The following is an 18,744-nucleotide window of genomic DNA, read 5'->3' on the forward strand; positions in this document are numbered from 1 at the left end:
CCACAGCGCATGTGGCTGCCCCGTCCCTGGAAGCGTCCAAGGCTGGGCGGGGCTGCCAGCAACAAGTGGAAAGTGTCCCCGCCAGAGCAGCAGTGGCACTGGATGATCTTTAATGTTCCTTCTAACCCAGTTTATTCCGCGGTTCCGTGACAAATGAAACTCTGCCCTCAGCCGAGCTCCGCGCCCCCCACACGGAATCGTCTCTCCCTTTGTCCTCCCCACACGACAGCTCTCAATGGACTCTCCCGCGCTGCCATGGCAACGGCGCCACGCTCAGGGACCGAGGGGCGGCGGGGCCGGGACGGGAACAGCGACAGCGCCAGGGACAGCGACAGCGCCAGTGACAGCACAGACCCTGCCGGAGGAGCCTTCAGTTCCCTCCCAGCTCTGGCCGGGGTGAGCCCTCAGCTGCCCCCCAGCCCCCGCCGGGGTGAGCCCTGCGGGTTCCCCTCAGGAGCCGAGGCTCCCTGCGCGCAGCCCATGCCTGAGGGGGGCTGAGAGTACCCGGGCCGGTGTGAGTTGTGTAAATGCCCCCAGAGTGTGCCCTGAGAGTACCCGGGCCGGTGTGAGTTGTGTAAATGCCCCCAGAGTGTGCCCTGAGAGTACCCGGGCCGGTGTGAGTTGTGTAAATGCCCCCAAAGTGTGCCCTGAGAGTATCCGGGCAGGTGTGAGTTGTGCAAATGCCCCCAGAGTGTGCCCTGAGAGTACCCGGGCCGGTGTGAGTTGTGCAAATGCCCCCAGAGTGTGCCTTGAGAGTACCCGGGCAGGTGTGAGTTGTGTAAATGCCCCCAGAGTGTGCCCTGAGAGTACCCGGGCCGGTGTGAGTTGTGTAAATGCCCCCAGAGTGTGCCCTGAGAGTACCCGGGCCGGTGTGAGTTGTGTAAATGCCCCCAAAGTGTGCCTTGAGAGTACCCGGGCCGGTGTGAGTTGTGTAAATGCCCCCAGAGTGTGCCCTGAGAGTACCCGGGCCGGTGTGAGTTGTGTAAATGCCCCCAAAGTGTGCCCTGAGAGTATCCGGGCAGGTGTGAGTTGTGCAAATGCCCCCAGAGTGTGCCCTGAGAGTACCCGGGCCGGTGTGAGTTGTGCAAATGCCCCCAGAGTGTGCCTTGAGAGTACCCGGGCAGGTGTGAGTTGTGTAAATGCCCCCAGAGTGTGCCCTGAGAGTACCCGGGCCGGTGTGAGTTGTGTAAATGCCCCCAGAGTGTGCCCTGAGAGTACCCGGGCCGGTGTGAGTTGTGTAAATGCCCCCAAAGTGTGCCTTGAGAGTACCCGGGCCGGTGTGAGTTGTGTAAATGCCCCCAGAGTGTGCCCTGAGAGTACCCGGGCCGGTGTGAGTTGTGTAAATGCCCCCAAAGTGTGCCCTGGGCACACCCCCGCGCAGTTGGCACTGTTCTCTTCATTGCCCCTCTCACTCCTTGCTGGTTTTAGGTTGCACTTTGTTCTTGCCTGCCCCGCCGAGTTTTCATCAGCCTTGAAAAGACACCGGTAATGAAAGAAAAAAAACCCAAAAAACAACAACAACAAAAAAAAACCCTAACAACCCCACACTTTCCTACGCAAACTTTTACACTTTTATTTTCTGTCTGCCCTTGTGCTCTGTTCTGTTTCCCCAGAGCGACCGTCGGGACCGAGTACAACCCATCTCACACCGAGCCTTGAGAGGAGCTTTAAAGGCAAGTTCTGACTCTGCTGCCATCATCCACCTGTTGTTTATCGCCCCACCTGTTGTTTATCACCTTATCTGTTATTTAGCACCTTATCTGTTATTTATCACCCCATCTGTTATTTATTACCCCACCTGCTTATTTCCCCTACTCTGCTCAAGGCAGAACTGCTGCAGCTCACAGAGCAGGGTGACCGTATTTCCATTGTGTGGGTAAGAAGGTTTTTGTCTTAAGAAACGTGCTTTATAATGTGGAGTGGGTTTTTTTGTTTGTTTGTTGGCTTGTTTATTTTTTGGTTTTGTTGTTTTTCTCTTTTTAAATTTTTTTTTAATTTATTTTTTAGTAGACTGTGTGGAAAGGCATCCTTTTGCTTGTGGCCTTTGTGTTTGAAGTTATTTACAATACAGCTGAAATTACAGTTCTCAATTAAACAGTTGTAGTGGTTAACTGTGGTTTTTCCCTTAACTGCTGTATTTTTTTCCCCTTAACTAAAAACCAAGCTGTTTTAAACCACCACAGCAGTGAAGATTTGCAAGCTGTAGAAAGAGATGTTGAGTTTGCAGAGTTACCAAGATAATGCATCTTCCCAAATTGTGGTGAAATTGCAAAATATGGTAAAAGGGCTTGGGGAAAGTGGCATTTAGTGAGTTTCATGTTGTTTTCCTGATCTGACTTTTGTTCTGATCTAACACTCTACAACAACTGAATGTTGTAGAGTGTTACACCTAGAAATGGATAATGGGTTTAAAAATAGAAAGTGGAGTTTGAAATGGCTGGTGTCACAGGTATTTGGGCATGAAGAACATGAATTTATTCTGAAGGCTGGAATCATTTCAGCATATCTGAATTAAAGCTTATGTGTAACTTTTTTCTTTCTTATACTTTTAATGTCATTCTTTTTCCTCTTTCTTTAAAGTAGTTATCATAATGTTAGATGTTTGGAAGGACCAGAAGTCTCAGTCATTGTAATTAACAGCAAATGGGTGAGGAGTGATGATAGACAAACTCTTTATTGCACTTGGAATAATAATTCAAAGGAAATAGTTTAGTTTGAAGTATTGGTAAGTGGATGGAACTTAGTGTAGCATGAAATCCACATTCATGGTGTTGATAATGGGATGTGAGCTATTGCACAGACAGTAGCATCCCTCTGGATTTGATGGGTTTATTGATGTGAGCAAGCTGTTGGAATTTGCCCTGGTTAAACTCCTGTAGTATGACATAAACTACACCCATCTTCAGCTGTCTGTAAGTCATAAACCTTTAAATTGATTAGGAAGAGACTTGAGCTAAGCCGGGGTACAGACTATGTGGAATTTGGGTTTATTTAGCTGTGTAGTCTTTAAAGTTGACTCAAACTTTGTTTAGCCCATACAGCAGGTTTTGGTTTGTTACTTTTAACTGTACATCCATTGTCAGCACAGAGGAGCCTGCTGGAATGATGAAATTTGAGCACCAGTGTGGCAGGGGAGCAGGCAGAAAGGATGTGGCTAATTAGTGCTTGATTTATTTATGTTGATGAGGTGCTTTAGTGTTTGCCTCACTGGCAAATTGTGCTGCCTGGTAGAGAGAAGAGGGATTCATTAAAGAAAAGCCAGACAGAAAGAGGGAACTCCTCTGAGTATTTAAATTCCAAATGTGTTTCTGAGGGGTTTGGGATTGCCTTTGCTGTACTTCCCTGGCAGCCCTGAGGGCCCAGCTCAGGGGTATTTCAGGGTGTGCATTTCCCCATGGGGTTTGTGTAAATTTGACTCTTCCAATGTCAGTGTTTAACAGTTGTTTTTATGCCTTATCTGTTCAATAATTCCTGTATTTTCTCAGAAAACTTCAGGAGGTTGCGCACTGTCTATCCCCTGTTACCTACAATTTGATGGTGTTTTTTGTCTGCCCAGTGTTCCTGTAACTTTGTAGGGCTTTTTATCTCTCGTATTCTCACCCAGCATCTCTGATATTTATCTCTGATATTGCACCATTTTTAAGTTATCCCTTTAAATATTTGCTTTCAGTGGAATATGTGAAAGTTAACTTGTATAAATGGTATTTTTTATTAACTACTTTCCCTCCTTGAGCTTGCTCAGCTGACCTGTGTCATTTCCCTCTGTTTTTACTATTAAATAGCCTTTGGGCCCCTCAAATCCAGTGTGTGACCTCCTCCTCTCCAGCTGTGCTGGTCTTGCCAGCTCAAATTTGCCAAGAGAAAAACTTTCTTCTATTCAAAATTATTAAAATCTTTTATCTTGGGAAGTGATAAAGTGATAAACTGTTTTGAAGTGATGTTAGAATTGAGTGCTTGAGTTTTCTCGCACAACAAGAAATATGTTTTGTGCACAAATCTGATGCTTTGTCAGCACTCAAATGCAGCATTTTAGGTTCTGTGTTTTAACTTCAACCAGGTGTTTTAAGTTCCATGTGCCATTGAGGTGTTTGGCCCCATGGGTGGAGATTTTTGGGTACATTTTATCTGTACTAATGCTGAATTTCAGGTTTACCTGTGAACAGGCAGTTTTCCACTTGGGATATTTCTAATCCTTCTCATTTCCTAGGTCCTGCTCTCCCCAGGAAGGTGAGACCCACGAGCTGCAGAAGAGTTTCCAAGCACCCTGGCAGCTGTAAGTCTCTGCACTGTCAGCTTTTGTTCCTTTTTCCATTATTCCATTCTTTTTCCATTATTTCCAGAAGCAGCAGGAAATGCCCAGTTTTGCACTGAGCTGCATTTACCCCACAAACATTCCATCCCAGCAGAGCTCTTCAGTTTAAACCCTTTGCTGTATGAATTTGCTTTTTTGAAGAGTATTTTATTTTACAACCTGGATTAAAAAAAAAAAAAAAAGCATTCAAAATACCACTGAAGTCTTGAGAGGAGGAATTAACTCTGCTCTGTGAGTTATTGTGTTCTCTGTATCAATTTGTCTGTGACAGAAGGAATTTATCTTCCCAAATCAGGTGAGTGAGATTGTTTCACTTCATAGCCATTGGTACAATTTTCTCCTCCTTGGTGCTTTCTATAGGCTTGGTTCAAGAAAGTTGTGTTTTAGTTAATATTAATCTGCTTGCACATGAACTTTAGGGAATTGTCCAAATGAAACAGCCAAGGAAATCTTTTCCCTGGTATCATAAATGTAATAAAAAAGGGTTTTTTTTTCCCCAGTTAAATTTAATTTTCAGTTGCTCTAGGATTTTATTGGCACTTCATATAAACAAGTTTTGTGCTCCATTTCCCTCTATATATGAGTGTTTTTGGATGTGTAATGAGTTTTTTACTGTTTTAATTTCAATCAAATTCCCATTTCAACAGGTTCCTATCTCTAAATCACTGAAATTCTCTTTTTAGGAGAAGTTATACTGGGCATCATGAATGTCAATGACTTTGTAATTCTCCCAGGCTCAAAAGCTGGAACCTCAGTGAGATTAAAAACAAAGTAAGTGCCTTCAATCTGATTGAGATTGAGATGTGTTTTTGTAGTTTTTAATAAGTTTTAATGCAACATTAAATAGGAGAGTGGAAGAACAAGAAGAATCATGTGTTTCTTTTCTAGCATTTTCTCTATGCTTTTATCCACAAGCCTTTCTTTTCTCAGGCTTTAATCTACTTCCTGATTAAATTATAGGTTTTATAACCAACCCTGTGTATCCACAGATAATACAAGCATACTGAAGAAATCAGTGGATTGCTTATTTAAATATAATTATACTCCAAACCTTTCTGAGTACAGGCACAGTTGTATCAGTTTTTTGTTGGAATTTGCACTTGACCTGTCCCAAATTTTCCTGCTTTCAGTCCTGCTGGGAGATAAAGGAGGGACATGGTTTTAATGACAAATTTTCCAGCTTCTGTTTTTCTGCTTCAAGGTTCTTCAGGTACCTTACTGACTTCCAGGTGACTTCTAATGAATATTTCACTATTTCCTCCAGAACTGTCAAGGAATTGCAGTTGGAGAAAGCTCAGTTAGAAACAGAAAACAAAGAGATGGAGAGAAGATTATTGCAGCTGCAGTTAAACATGAGCAGAGAAAAAGAAGAGAGGAGGTAGGTTCAGTTTCTCTTTGGAAAAAAAGAATCCAGTGAGATGCTCCCTCCACACCTCCAACTCCCCATGTGGGATCTCTTGTAAAGTTTGGAATTTACAATTAGATTGGAGAGAGGAGACTGGGAAGAAATATTCAATGTTAAACTTGCTTCCTTATGACGTTGTTAATTTGTAAGTCCCATATGATATTTGATCTGTTTTCCTCAGTTATTCCCTCTTCTCCCTTTTCCCCCTGTCTGACTGGATTTGTCCCCTTAGTTTTCAAGCAGGCGACAGAGTAGTTTCTCCTTGTTTATTTCTGATGTTTTTGCAGAGGATGCTGTTGATATTTTTGATCCCCTTTTACATTTGTGGGGCCTCTCCTGCATGATGGCAAACAGGGCTTGGAACCAGGCACAGTGTAATGAGGCAAATGCTGGGGTGAGCTTTAAATCTGAGTCACCCTGAGTGTTGGCAAATTCCTGCAACACCTGCTTCCCTTTCCTTGAGTTTCTGCCTGCTGGGAATGCAAATGCCTTGGGCTGGGATGCCCTGGTGCTGCTGAGCTGCTGGCATTGCCCTGAGCTGCTGGGGCAGTGTTTTCCAGGGCATGTGTGGCACTTTTGTCTCCATGGTATTGTTGTTTTGTTCTCAAGGCCCTGTACCTGCAGCCCCTGATAGGGTTGCAGTGCTGAGCTCTGAGGACAGGAGGATTTGGCATTTGCAGCACTGCAATCATGGAGTGGTTTGGGCTGGAAAGGATCTGAGAGTTCCTGCATTGTTAGCAGTGCTGGATCAAGTCCTGCAGTAAACAGGGACAATGAAAGCTCACACAAAATGTACTTTTGTTGTTATTCTTCTGAAACCAGCCTTTGAGAATTGATAAGATTTTTTTTTTTAATATAAAAACTTGGACAAACTTAATAGTTTAAAAATAAGTACTTTCTCACACATTCATTGTATTTACTGCTTTTAAAGCAGGTTTCAATGTAAGGGAGTAGTTGTGCTTTGGGAACTTGATTGTCCTATAGAGAAGAATTTTATTTTTGTGATTTTTTGTTCATATTTAACAAGCTAAAGGAAAATTATATGCTTCTCTTGCTTGCAGAAGGCTGAATTTTGAAGTTTTTCTTGCCTTGGTTTGTAGGAAATTAGGTGCTTATCATTGGAAATCTGGGCAGGCAGGACCAAGGACCCCCCAAACCCGAACTGTGGCACAAAATAATGAAAACAGGAAGAAGGTAGGAAACCATATTTGCAAGTAAAGCTATCTAAAGTAAAACAAGTTTTAGAAGTGGATTTATGCTGCAGAACAGGAAAATTTCAAACACTGTAAAACCAAAAGGTTGAGCCCTATCTGAGTAAAATTCCTGACTGCTTATTTTTCCATGCCAAGCTTCTGATTCCCTTTGAGCTGGAGGAACATCAAGTTTTGTTGGGTGATCAGTTGCAATAAACAGCAAATTATCCCTGCTCCTACAGATTTAATCCTGTAAGAGTGGCACTGGTGGTGCTGGAACTCATCAGGAGCCTGGCTTTGGCTGGCTGGTGCCCAGGATGGATCTGAAACCCTGAAAGGCTTTGGGTGAAACTTTGAGTGCAAATTCTCTGCCTTCCCAGATAAAATACACCACAGTTAAAGTCTTTAACTCACTTATATTGATTCTTGTTCTATCACAACCTTGCTCAGACCTAAAAGAGGGGGTGTAGAACTTTCCTGGTTAATATTTGAAAAATCTGTTTTCTCTTCAGTAAGTACAAATGGGATACTTATCTTATTTTGGAAAAATCTGTGGCAATTTTTTTTAAACTGGCAGAAAATGAGAACTCAATGAAATTGCCTCCTTGACTGCAGTTGCCTCCTTGTCTGTGAGAGGAGAGGATCAGAATGAGAAGGTTTTCTTTACACACCTCTTTCCCTTCTCTGAGACAAGGAACTCAGAGCTGTTGCTGCTTCAAAGACTTGAGGTTTCAGCTGGGGTGGCTGAGGAGATGAATGGGCAGAATTGTAAAAAAAGCAAAATTAAAAATAAGGGGTGAGTGAGGGGCAGTGAGGCTGCAGGGTGAACTCAGTTTGCAGGGAAAGACTGAGGAGCAAAAATGCTGAAAATCATTAATTACTGGGATGTTAGATCATGGAAGGGCCACATGGACGATGTTCATCTCTGGGGAGGGAAACTGGTCCTGGGCTTCATGGCTGTCATGAGCAATAATGGAGTTTTTTCTGTAAGTACATGCCCTATTTCCCTAACATTTTCATTCTGTAGAACTTACTGTTTATTCATTAGCATTAGAACCTTTTACAGATATATGGAAATATTCTTTCCTCTAGGTTTCTCCACAAAGAGTGAAGTTAAAAGTACTCAAACAGACTGAAGGTAAAGGCGTCTTTCTTAACCAAATAAAACTTAAACTTCTGATAGATCATTGCTTTGTAGAGGTTGCTGCAATTAAACACTGAAGAAATCAGAGAGTGGAACACTGGATTAGTTGAGATTTTTGTTGTTTGTTTTGTTTCAGAGCCAGTGAAAAAAACAGTTAAGCCTAAAAAAGGAAATCCTGTAGCTCATGAAAAGTTGGGAGTGAAGGGGGTGGGCTACAGACCACCTGAAGTTAAGGGTGGGCTGCTGGTAAGTAAATGGTTAAAAATAATTCTCAAGCAACACAATTTAATGTGTGTAGAATTTTTCTGTGTCACTATGTAGACACACATTTTTTTCTCTCTCTGATAATTACTTAGTGCCTGTAAAGAGAAATTTTACAGACTGATCTCCCTGAATGCAAGGAAACAGATTAAATGGTTCTGTTGTCAGAACTGTGACCACTTTTTAAACTGGTAACTGTTAAAGAATTTATTTAAACTCTGGTTTTATTATTTGCTCAGCATGTGGCCATTGCTGAAGGAGGCTGATCTCATCCTTAACTAAAGAACACTTTGTGATTAAAGAAAGATGTGTGGTTGCAGGCAAAGGGGCCAAAATTAAGTGGTCCATGAATCTTTTGTAATTTTAAATCCTTGCATAAAGCACGTGTTCAATTCTGATTTTCAAGTTGGCACCTTTTTGGCTGTGTTAGAGTGGAAATTTCTATTATCAAGTATGAGGTGATTTCTGTTTAAGGGTATTTTTACCTTAGGGAAATACTTAGGTATTTTTACCTAAGTAGGAAATAGGAAACAAATAATAAATAGGAAAGCCAGCCTCCAAAGTGTGGTGTAGCCTCATACATCTCAATTTTAAAGTAGTTCATGTGGATTTCCACTTTTGAATAAGAAAATAACATTTTTATTCTAAAAAAGAATAATTTCTTTTAGAGTGTGGAGGGACATCTCTCTGTAATACACGATATGATTTTTTTTTCCATTTTTATTAAACCAGCTGGAGCTGCTAACCCTCAAAAGGAACTGATGTATTGTGCGTGTCTTTGTAATGCTTTTCCTTTGGGGAAAAATACACGCCGATTTGGAAACTAAGAGAACGTGCCAACAAAACCGCGGGGATTTTGCTTCCGTGCTGCTAATTTCATTCGGCAAAGACCTCCGCACACTCCCAGCATTGCAGATCGTGCGTGGTTTGCTTTTTCCGGGCGGTTTTTGGGGAGCGATCCCGGCCCCGGAGCGATCCCCGGAGCGGCTGCAGTGCCGGCGATGGCCGCCCGAGGGCGCTGCGCCCCCGCGGGAGCTGCGGCAGCCGCGGATCCCGGGGCGCGTCTGCCCGCGATGCCCGGGGCCATTTCCCGCGATCCCGGGGCGCGTCTGCCCGCGATCCCCGGGGCCATTTCCCGCAATCCCGGGGCGCGTCTGCCCGCGATCCCCGGGGCGCATTTCCCGCGATCTCCGGGGCGCGTCTGCCCGCGATCCCGGGGCGCATTTCCCGCGATCCCGGGGCGCATTTCCCGCGATCTCCGGGGCGCGTCTGCCCGCGATCCCCGGGGCGCATTTCCCGCATCCCGGGGCGCGTCTCCCGCAATCCCCGGGGCGCATCTCCCCGCGATCCCCGGGGGCTTCTCCTGAATCCCGGGAGATCCCCGCGCTGGCGGGGATCCAGCCGGAGCAAGAATGGGGCTGGGAATCTGTGCTGCTGGGGGAAATTGAACTGCGAGTCGCTGGAGTCGTTCCCTGCTGATGCCCTGTTCACACAGTGCTCACCCCGCACTGCAATAAGAGGATGAGGGAATGCCCTGGACGTGCAGACAATTTTAACAGCCAACTTTTCTTGCTTTTGCAAGTCACAAGTGCCATTGGATGTGCAGCCAGTCCCTGGATCAGTTAAAGCATAGGGCAGGTGGAAAGAAGGGGTTAGGAAAACATCCTGAGTGTGTAGGGACTGCTGATGTTTTGTGATGCTGTTTGCAGGGGTCTTAGGATGAGGGAAGAGATGAGAATGTTGACTCCATGTTTCAGAAGGCCTAATTTATTATTTTATTCTATATATTATATTAAAGCTATACTAAAAAAATAGAAGAAAGGATTCAATCAGAAGGCTAGCTAAGAATAGAAAAGGAATGATAAAATCATGTGACTGACTGAGACAGCTGGGCTGTGATTGGCCATTAATTAGAAACAACCACACGAGACCAATCCCAGATGCACCTGTTGCATTCCACAGCAGCAGATAACCATTGTTTGCATTTTGTTCCTGAGGCCTTTCAGCTTCTCAGGAGAAAAAATCCTAGCAAAGGGATTTTTCAGAAAATATCATGGCTACAATGTTTGACTCTCATCTGTCTGCCCGTACCTTTGCTGCTTTGTTGTGGTAAGAGCAGGTCACTCACTTGGAGAATATGTAGACAAAGGATTTTTTCCCATAGATACATAAATTATTTCGTGGTTTTGCTTGATAATCATCCAAGAGTTGGTAATGAAAAACTTCCACAGTAATTTTCTTTGTTCTAATAAAGGTTGAAAAACCACTGGATTGAAAGTCCCAGTGCAGGAGTGTTTTTCTCCTTTTGTAGCTGTTTTCAATCAATCTCATCAATTACAGTTTGGACTTCCCTGGGCTGCTGTATTAATGGCTATCCCAGTTAGCCCCTTAAATGACCATTTTCCTCTTGCTGACCTCTCCAGATGTGCCCCTGTCCACTGGGAAGCTTCAATAAGCAGCCCTTCATTAGTAAAGCACATAGCTCATAAATTCCTTTAAATGAGAAATGCTGCATTAAATGCCTCACTTAATCCCCTTGTACATGCGGTGTCCATGGCTTTGTATCCAAAACATGGGATGTGGGTGTCCATGGCCACTGCTCTGATACCAGAAACCTTTAAAAGCAGGGGTTTTGTGTGTCTGGTAATAAAAAGTTTGTCTTTCTTATTTAGCTCTTGATAGATCCTTGCAGTTAATTGTGAGCAAGATCACATAAAATGGGAGTGATCTTGATTACCAGGTAGCTCAGCTGAGCCAAGGGAAGTGAGTGCTGCAGTTCCACAGCTGACACTCAAAATGCTGCTGCTCAGAAATGCTTTATCAGTAATGTTGTGGCGCTGATTTAGGAACCAGCCCCAGCATGGAGCAGTGCAAGCCCTGGGAAGCAGGACAGAGGATCGCTGCTGAGTGGTGCCTTTGATGAGAAGGCATCTGCAGAGTCTTTCCAGGAGGCTTTGCTTGAGTGGAGGAAGGGTGAAAGTGATCCTGGAGGAGGTCTGTGTGCCACTGAGGTCCCACCAGGTATGGTTTGTTCTGATTGATGACATTTTAAATACTATGGGAGCCATTTGGGGGAGTTAGATTAATGAAGGCAGATGTTATCAAGTTAAGAAAACCCATTTTATTCTTTCTCAGTGTACCTTTATTAACAACAATCATCTCTGAAGGGTTTTTAAATGATATTCAGAATGTTTAGCTCAGTTTTTTTAATGCCAGGATGTCCAGCCCATGTCCCTGAACCCTCCCAAGGCTTTGTGTCTCACGTGCCACTTCAGCATGCGCTGCAATGCTCAAACACAAAACCAGCTTTAAAATGAGGCAAGGAATGTGCAGGGCTCAGGATTTTGTGTTCTATCCAAGTACATTTTCTGCTTGCCTTCCACAGGCTCTTAATATTTCTTTGTCCCAATGAAAAGCTGCAATCAGCTGAAGTATGCATGGAAAAATATGGAAAATTCCTCTGGTCTGATTGGATTTGTGCAAATCCAATCTGTGTCTTGTTCCTCTAGTCCATGGATGGTGGTTTTTCTCTCTGGCTTTTTGTACAAAATTAATATTAAACTGATTTTTTCCCCGTTTTTTCTTCTTTTCTGTGGGATTTTGATCTGTGGAGTCACAGATTTCCATCCCCCCACTCTTTCTATGGCTCCAGTGTGTAATCTGTAATAAATGAGTTTTTAGGGCTGCCCCACTACTGCCTGTGTTCTGTAAATATAATATTGCTGGCCATTTAAATTTTGGAGTTATGCAAAGACTGAACTAAGCACAGACTCAATGTGATGTTCATTCAAAAATAATGTAGGTAAAAAGCATGTTTAAGCATATTTATAAGCCTAAACTGGTGTTTTTTTTTTTTCAAATAACTCTGACAGAACCTGTGGGGAGCTGTGAGGTGCAGACCAATGTTAGTGCTCTGAAGGAACCCATCCGTGTGGAATTCCAGAAGGATGGCCTGAGCTACATGGAGAAACTCCTGCTGAAGAAATACAGAAGGTGTTGTTGCATTTGCTGCTCCTAATGAGAGAATTCAGAAATACTGAATAACAAAAACCCAGATGAAACTTTTAAAATATTAGATATATTATCAAGAGTCAAGGGGAGTGTATACAGGGAGATTTATTTTAATAAAATAATGATTATAACCAGACTTGATCACTTGATATTTCAGAATTCTTGTAAAGGAAGTATTTAGAAGGATTTGCTTTGCTCTCAGTTTACTGTAGAATTTGTTTTAATAAAATAATGATTATAACCAGACTTGATGACTTGATAGTTCAGAATTCCTGCAGAGGGAGTATTTAGAGGATTTCTCTTTGCTATCTGTTTATTGTAGATTTTGAAGACCGGTAAGGATATTTGGCTACTTGATTTTGGGGCATTTGCCACAGGAGTTTTATAGAGAAAAGGAATTTTCAGGATTCTTTTGTGGACATTCCAGAGCTGTTTTATGAGTTCTTGAGAAGCAAAGTCACCTCAATGAAGTTAGGAGGAGTTAGTAAATGCTGCTGCAGTAAATTGGCTCATAGGGTTTTTTCCTTTTTTTTGTGATATATTTTTAAAAGTATGACTTTTTAAGATTGATTTTTTTTTTCCTGTTTCAGAACTCCAGTTGATCAATTTTTTGCAAGTTGCATGAAAGATTCAAGGCCTGTGCAAGCCCAGAGTGTTCAACAGGATGGGGTAGAAGGAGGAGGACAAGGAGATGATGATGATGATGATGGCATTGAGGAGTTAACAGGTGTAACAGATTTCTTTACTCAATCTAAAATACCTTTTTCTTCAGATTTTTTTCTGTGGATGCTGAACATTCCTACACTTAACCAGTTTGCTAAAAGCAGCAATAATAAAAAGAGATATTTGTGGTTTTTCATAATTAATAAAAATGTTTCAGTTTTGAGCAGGAAAAACTGAAATGCATGAAATTATTTATATTTCACAGATGAAGAGGTGAAGAAATACTGGGCATCTGTTTATAGAGCTGAAGAATCCAACACTGTTCCTGAAAGTGCAGAGTCCTCTGTGAAAATTGAGTTCCTTGATGATGTGAGTACTGATAAAGGACTTGATGAGTCTCAACAATGAACTGATTTGTTCAAGTTTTGATCTGTTAAGTGTTTAAAGTAGCAACAGTTAAATAATTTCCAACAATGAAGAATGCTGGAGCATTGTTTGCTTTCCATACTAATGTGGAAAACTGAAAGTTCCAAAAGTTGTTTAATTCAGGGACTTGCACTGTATGGGATTTATACACAAATAAAGTCTGACAGCTTTTCAGCACTCTTAAATTTTTTTACTTCTTTTTAAAACTTTTATTTTATTTTTTATTTTTGTTCTTTATTCAGTCTCAGAGTGAGGACTTGGAAGAATCTTCAGACTCTTCAGTAGAGGAAACTGGAGATGAGGGGGTGAATAAGCAAGGAAAAACTGACCCACTGGAGAGTAGAAGGTATCAGGAATGCAGAGATTGTGGGAGAGGAAAGGAAATAATCCCAAATTTGTGGTAGTCCCTAAGGAATGGGGGCTTTTCTTTGCAGGCAGTTAGATTTGAGTTATTGTGCATACAGTGTTTCAAAGCCATTAAGGAATATTAATTGCCTGTAACTGGAGAGGCATCACTTGGAAATCCTAACCCATAGGGGTGAGATGCATTTCTTTCCACTTGCCTGTCCTGAATTTTAGTGAAATTCTCTTTTCTGAGCTCTTACCTCAGCAGGAGCAGGAACTCACATACAGATTTTACCATGGATCAGTGCTCTACACATTGAAGATACTCTTACTTAACTAACCTTGTAACTCCAGACAAAAACAATACCTGCTACATGTGCAATTCTTCTGATCTCCCAACACTTACTGAATTAACTGTGACCTGGTTTGCTTTTTGTGTCCTTCTCATTTTTTCCCCTCCTCTATCAAAGCTCAGCATTTGCAGACTAGAAGACAGAACCAACCCCTTAAAAGAAAAATGGGTAAAATGGGAAAGTCTTAATGTCTTCTTTCCATTTAACTTCCTCAGCTGAAACTTAATTTTTACTTTCTCGTCTCAACAGAGATCCTGTTTGTCCTAAAGAAATTTCTCAAGGTAAATGTGAGGAGTTGTTAAGTTCTTTGTTGAAAATACATAAATATGTTCAGTTTATCATTCTCATATAGGTTGGGGTAGTGAACTTTGGTGGGCTGAAAAATAGTTAAAGGTCATTAAATTAAGTCCCATTCTCTGGGCTATCACAATTTGCTTTGATTGCAGTTTGATGGCCTGTGATAAACATATATAACAAAGAAAACCAACTTACAGATTCATTCACAGCCTGACAAGATGGATTTCAAACCTTATAATGCTTTTAAGGAAATTGTATTGAATTTCCACGATTGCCTTTCTTTAGCTTTAGTGGAGATTTTGTTTTTTTTTTTTTTTAAATTCATGAAGAAAAGATAGTTGACTTGCAGGTTATAATTAATATTCATTACAAGCATTTCTCTATTCATGATTTTGTTGCACTCCTATAGAAAAACTGAATGTCTGCGGTGATGTTGAAATAAATGCAGTGCAGGAGGAGAGCATTGAACCAAAGGCTGGGGGAGGATCCCTGAGCTGCTGTGAACCTCCTGAGGAGCTCTCTGACCCCACTGAGGGGGTGAGCAAGGCTCTCACTGGGGCTGACCTGAGGAGCAGCAGAGATCTGGAGACAGAAGTGCAGCAGGGCAGGACAGAGCCACAGGGACTGGCCTTGGTCCTGCCTGGGACTGCAAAATCTTCAGCAGTGAGTGATGGTGTCTTTAATTGCTGAATAGATTAGGGATGTTGCTTTGTCTGCTTTAGATTTAGGGGATTGTCACTGTCTGCTATATTTGATATGAAAGGCTCCACTTTGTGGTGCCAGTTTTCTGTTAATGTTCCAAAACTTGTCTCAGATATTAAAAAAAGGTGTTGTAGGAACAGCTTTTCCCATATTTGTATTAACAGTCCTTCACCTCTTGTCTGAATGACTAAAAATGATAAGACACCTGCCCTGTCTTATCTAGCAAATTATTCAGATCCTCATTTGCTGAAAATAAAATTATAAGCAATAAAATGATAGAAAAGTTTGGGACATTGATTTGGAGTTATTGGTAAACAGTGATCACCTTCCTTTATGTACCCAAAAGTGAACACAAAGAAAATCTGCTTTTCAGGCTCAAAATCAACTTTCTCATCCCTAGTGAAAGAATAGACCAAAGCTCTCACAACATGGGAAGTTTTTAGGATTTTAAAGCACACCTTGAGCAAAAACATCATCCTCATGAATATCTATTACAGCTGGCTGTCCAAATAACCGTGCTCTAAGAAATGAGCATTTTATTAATCTAAACTTGGAGGGGCAATTATAAAGTTTGCTGTTTCCTGTTTGTAATCTCTCTTTTTTTTCCAAGTTACAGGATGTAGCCAAAAGACAGAAATGTGGTTCTACATCATATCAGGGACTTGAGGGTTTCTTTGTAGGTGCAAACCCTAAACAAGAAAAGCTGGAGGCACCTTCTTCCCTGTCTGCTGCCTCCAGCCCTAGGGACAGGAAAATCCCTTTTCCAGGTACTTTTGTGTGAATAAATCCTCAAAAATATACTTATTTATCATGTTTTTTCAGTTCCCTTCCATCCAGCTTGCTTTAGGAGTCACGTCAGGGTGACAGTCATGCCACACAAGTGGTGCTGGGCAAGGATAAAATAAATTCCCTACTTTGAGGCAATCTAGTGCCATAAATTTAATCTTTATAATTATGAATAAACTGTATATGTTTATATATATTATAGTATGTATTATGTATAATCTATACATATATATAATATGTATAGATTATATAATATATATATACCAATATAAATAAATGTAATTATTTATATTGGTACGTCTCCTGATAATAGAGTTCCATGAGGTTCCTATTGCTTTTCATGGTGTGTGTGAAACAACAATAAGTGAACATCATTAATCTGATTTAAAATATCACTTGAAATCAGGCTTGTAGTCTGTTACATATCTATCTATAAAAAAAAAATTGTTGTGTGGCTTCTTTAATTCGCACGCTAAATGCAGCAAGAATAGAGTAAATGATATTAACACAAAACCTGCAAATAATTTCCTCTAATAATGCTGGATTTCAGGAGAGGAGCAGTGGGTTTCTGAGAGGAGCCTGAGTGAACATGCTGATGACTCTGTAGTTCAAGGTGTCTTGGAAAGTCAGCTGAGCAGAGCTGCAAATGCTTTCCAAGCTCAAAATCAACTTTCTCATCTGATGGCAGCGTGGATGCCATGGTCAGGTAGGGACAGCCACAGCTCTGAGCTCCTAATTAGGGTTATTTTAATTGTGGAAAATTAAAATTTACCACAAAATTTTAATTTTCCACAATTAAAATTGGAAAGTTAAATTTTGAGTTGGTCATTTCTATGTCTTCATTTGTGAATTTGTATTTTAGTGGGTTTTTTTTTAATAGGCTTTGGAGTTAATTACCTTTTTTCAGCTCTCACCAAGAATTCTTTTTATTTAGCTTGGTTTCTGCTTCTGCTGCTGCCCTTTTACTCCACTCTTATCTTGAATATTTAGAGAATAAACCCTCCAGAAGACGTTTCTGTATTTGTGTGTGTTGGTAGTCCCTGGTACAATTTGGGAGTGATCTAATAAAGGATTTCTTCTGCTACAGAAGCAAGTCTGATTATATGAACTCTAAGAAACAGGGACACAAGCAATAACTGCATCTGCACTTTTGTGTTACCTTTCTCAATTTCAACTGTCTCCATCCCAGGAAATGTAGCTCTGCATTATTTCTCACATCATGAGCTACCAGGTTGACATTTTAATTTAAATAATGCTGTGTGCAGAAATCGAAGCTGTCAATTTTGAATCCCAGGAAAATATTGGAAAGGGTCTATATTTTATTCATGTTGGTTTAAATTTAAAAAAAAAAAAAAGAATCAAACTTCAGAGCTTTCTGCAGTAGTTCAGTGTCTCCCCTCACACAAAATTTGTGGCATTGTGCAGAATACTTAAATCATGTTTTTCTTTCTGAAAGATACTTCTGAAGTAGGAGGTGGTGAATTTATAGGTGTTAATAAAAAAGTTACAAATATATTGGAAAGTAAAATCTTAATTTGTAGTGGTACTTTACATTAGCTAGAGTTGGTTTGAGACTTTCAATGGCAAGTTTTTGCCAATATGTTGAATTTTTTTCAAGCTGATAGTGGAAATACTGCATCTTTTTGTTCATATTTGCTCCTAAGACATTTCAGGCCATGAAAGTAATTCCAGCTTAGCTTGTGAGGATGGAACCTCCTCCAGCAGAGCCATGGGGATCTCTGCAAATGCAGATTTCCAGAACACCTTGGAGCTGGAAGACCATGACACATTTGATCTTTTTGGGTAAGCTCAACTTGCTGGCTGTGTTTTTATGACATTTTAGATTATTCAAGATGCCAACCATGTCAGAACTGAAATCAAAACAGCCCCAACCCTCTTGTAATTAGCAGGTAATGAAAATTAAAGTCAGCATGACCTGTGTGGTGTCTTGGTGTGCTGAGCCCCTTCTCAGGCAGCCCAGAGTCAGACCTGAGGAATCTGTTTTGTTGTTTGGACTCCAAATGATAAATTTGGGCATTGTGGGTTTTTCAGTGCATTAACACTGAGGTTTATTTACTAGAGGTGAATCTCTTAAAATCATCTCAATTTTTGGGTTATGAGTCACCATGTATTTGTTATTTTGCCTTGGACACTGAGGAGATGACTGGAAAAAAGGAAGTTCCCAAAGTTCTGTGTCTCACTGGCTTTTTACTGGGATCTCCTACTCCTATCCAGCCAGAGCAGTGCTGAAGGGAACTCCATGCTGTGTGATCAGAGCTGATTCAGAGATTTGGGACAAAAACTGAGGGAAAAGCTGAATTAGAGTAGCTTGTACTGCCAAACATCTCCAGTGAAAGCTTTTTTATGTGCCTTTTAGTTCAGCACATGTGAACATATGTCAGCAGGGCTTAAAGCAGAGAATTTAGGGAACCGGAGGCACTGGAAATCACTGGGGTGTGTTTCTTTTAAGGGACTGGGAGGAAAGCCAAATGGATGCTGAGGAAGCAATTCTGGAGGACAAGCAGCAGGTTCTGGCATTGCAGTGAGCATGGAAAAGTCAGCTCTGAATCCACCTTTGGATGGTTCAGAACCAAGAAGATCAAGAGGTGTTTTAAGTTCTGCTCAAGCCATCATTTACTAAGGAATATTCTGTGAAGTTGTCATTAAAACTGCTTAAAAATATGTTGATTTGGCTTTTTAATAGTTCCTACTATGAAGAAATAACAGAATAAAAGAACTTCTATTGTGCTGCTATGTTTAGGATTGTTTTATTGTTTTTAATTCAATTTAAGTTTTCTTGTCTGCAGGTGGAATTTTGCGTCTCCAAATGTGATTTTATGTGGCCA

The 18,744-nt window shown here is 41.3% G+C and overlaps 1 protein-coding gene across 1 annotated transcript; it reads left to right on the forward strand.

Moving 5' to 3' along the window:
* The first annotated feature begins 1,824 nt into the window (after positions 1–1,824).
* ZBBX (zinc finger B-box domain containing) lies at positions 1,825–18,530 on the forward strand. The gene is made up of 18 exons (XM_058812556.1): positions 1,825–1,876; positions 4,208–4,273; positions 4,996–5,083; positions 5,577–5,690; positions 6,818–6,911; positions 8,003–8,048; positions 8,191–8,300; positions 11,162–11,336; positions 12,188–12,308; positions 12,917–13,053; positions 13,255–13,358; positions 13,658–13,781; positions 14,365–14,394; positions 14,820–15,073; positions 15,723–15,879; positions 16,449–16,604; positions 17,572–17,701; positions 18,369–18,530. The coding sequence occupies exons 3-18, from the start codon at positions 5,016–5,018 to the stop codon at positions 18,442–18,444; spliced, it is 1,896 nt and encodes a 631-aa protein (XP_058668539.1). The 5' UTR covers positions 1,825–1,876; positions 4,208–4,273; positions 4,996–5,015; the 3' UTR covers positions 18,445–18,530.
* The last annotated feature ends 214 nt before the right edge of the window (positions 18,531–18,744 follow it).

Source organism: Ammospiza caudacuta, chromosome 11 (assembly GCF_027887145.1).
Source record: "Ammospiza caudacuta isolate bAmmCau1 chromosome 11, bAmmCau1.pri, whole genome shotgun sequence".
NCBI classification, from domain to species: domain Eukaryota; kingdom Metazoa; phylum Chordata; class Aves; order Passeriformes; family Passerellidae; genus Ammospiza; species Ammospiza caudacuta.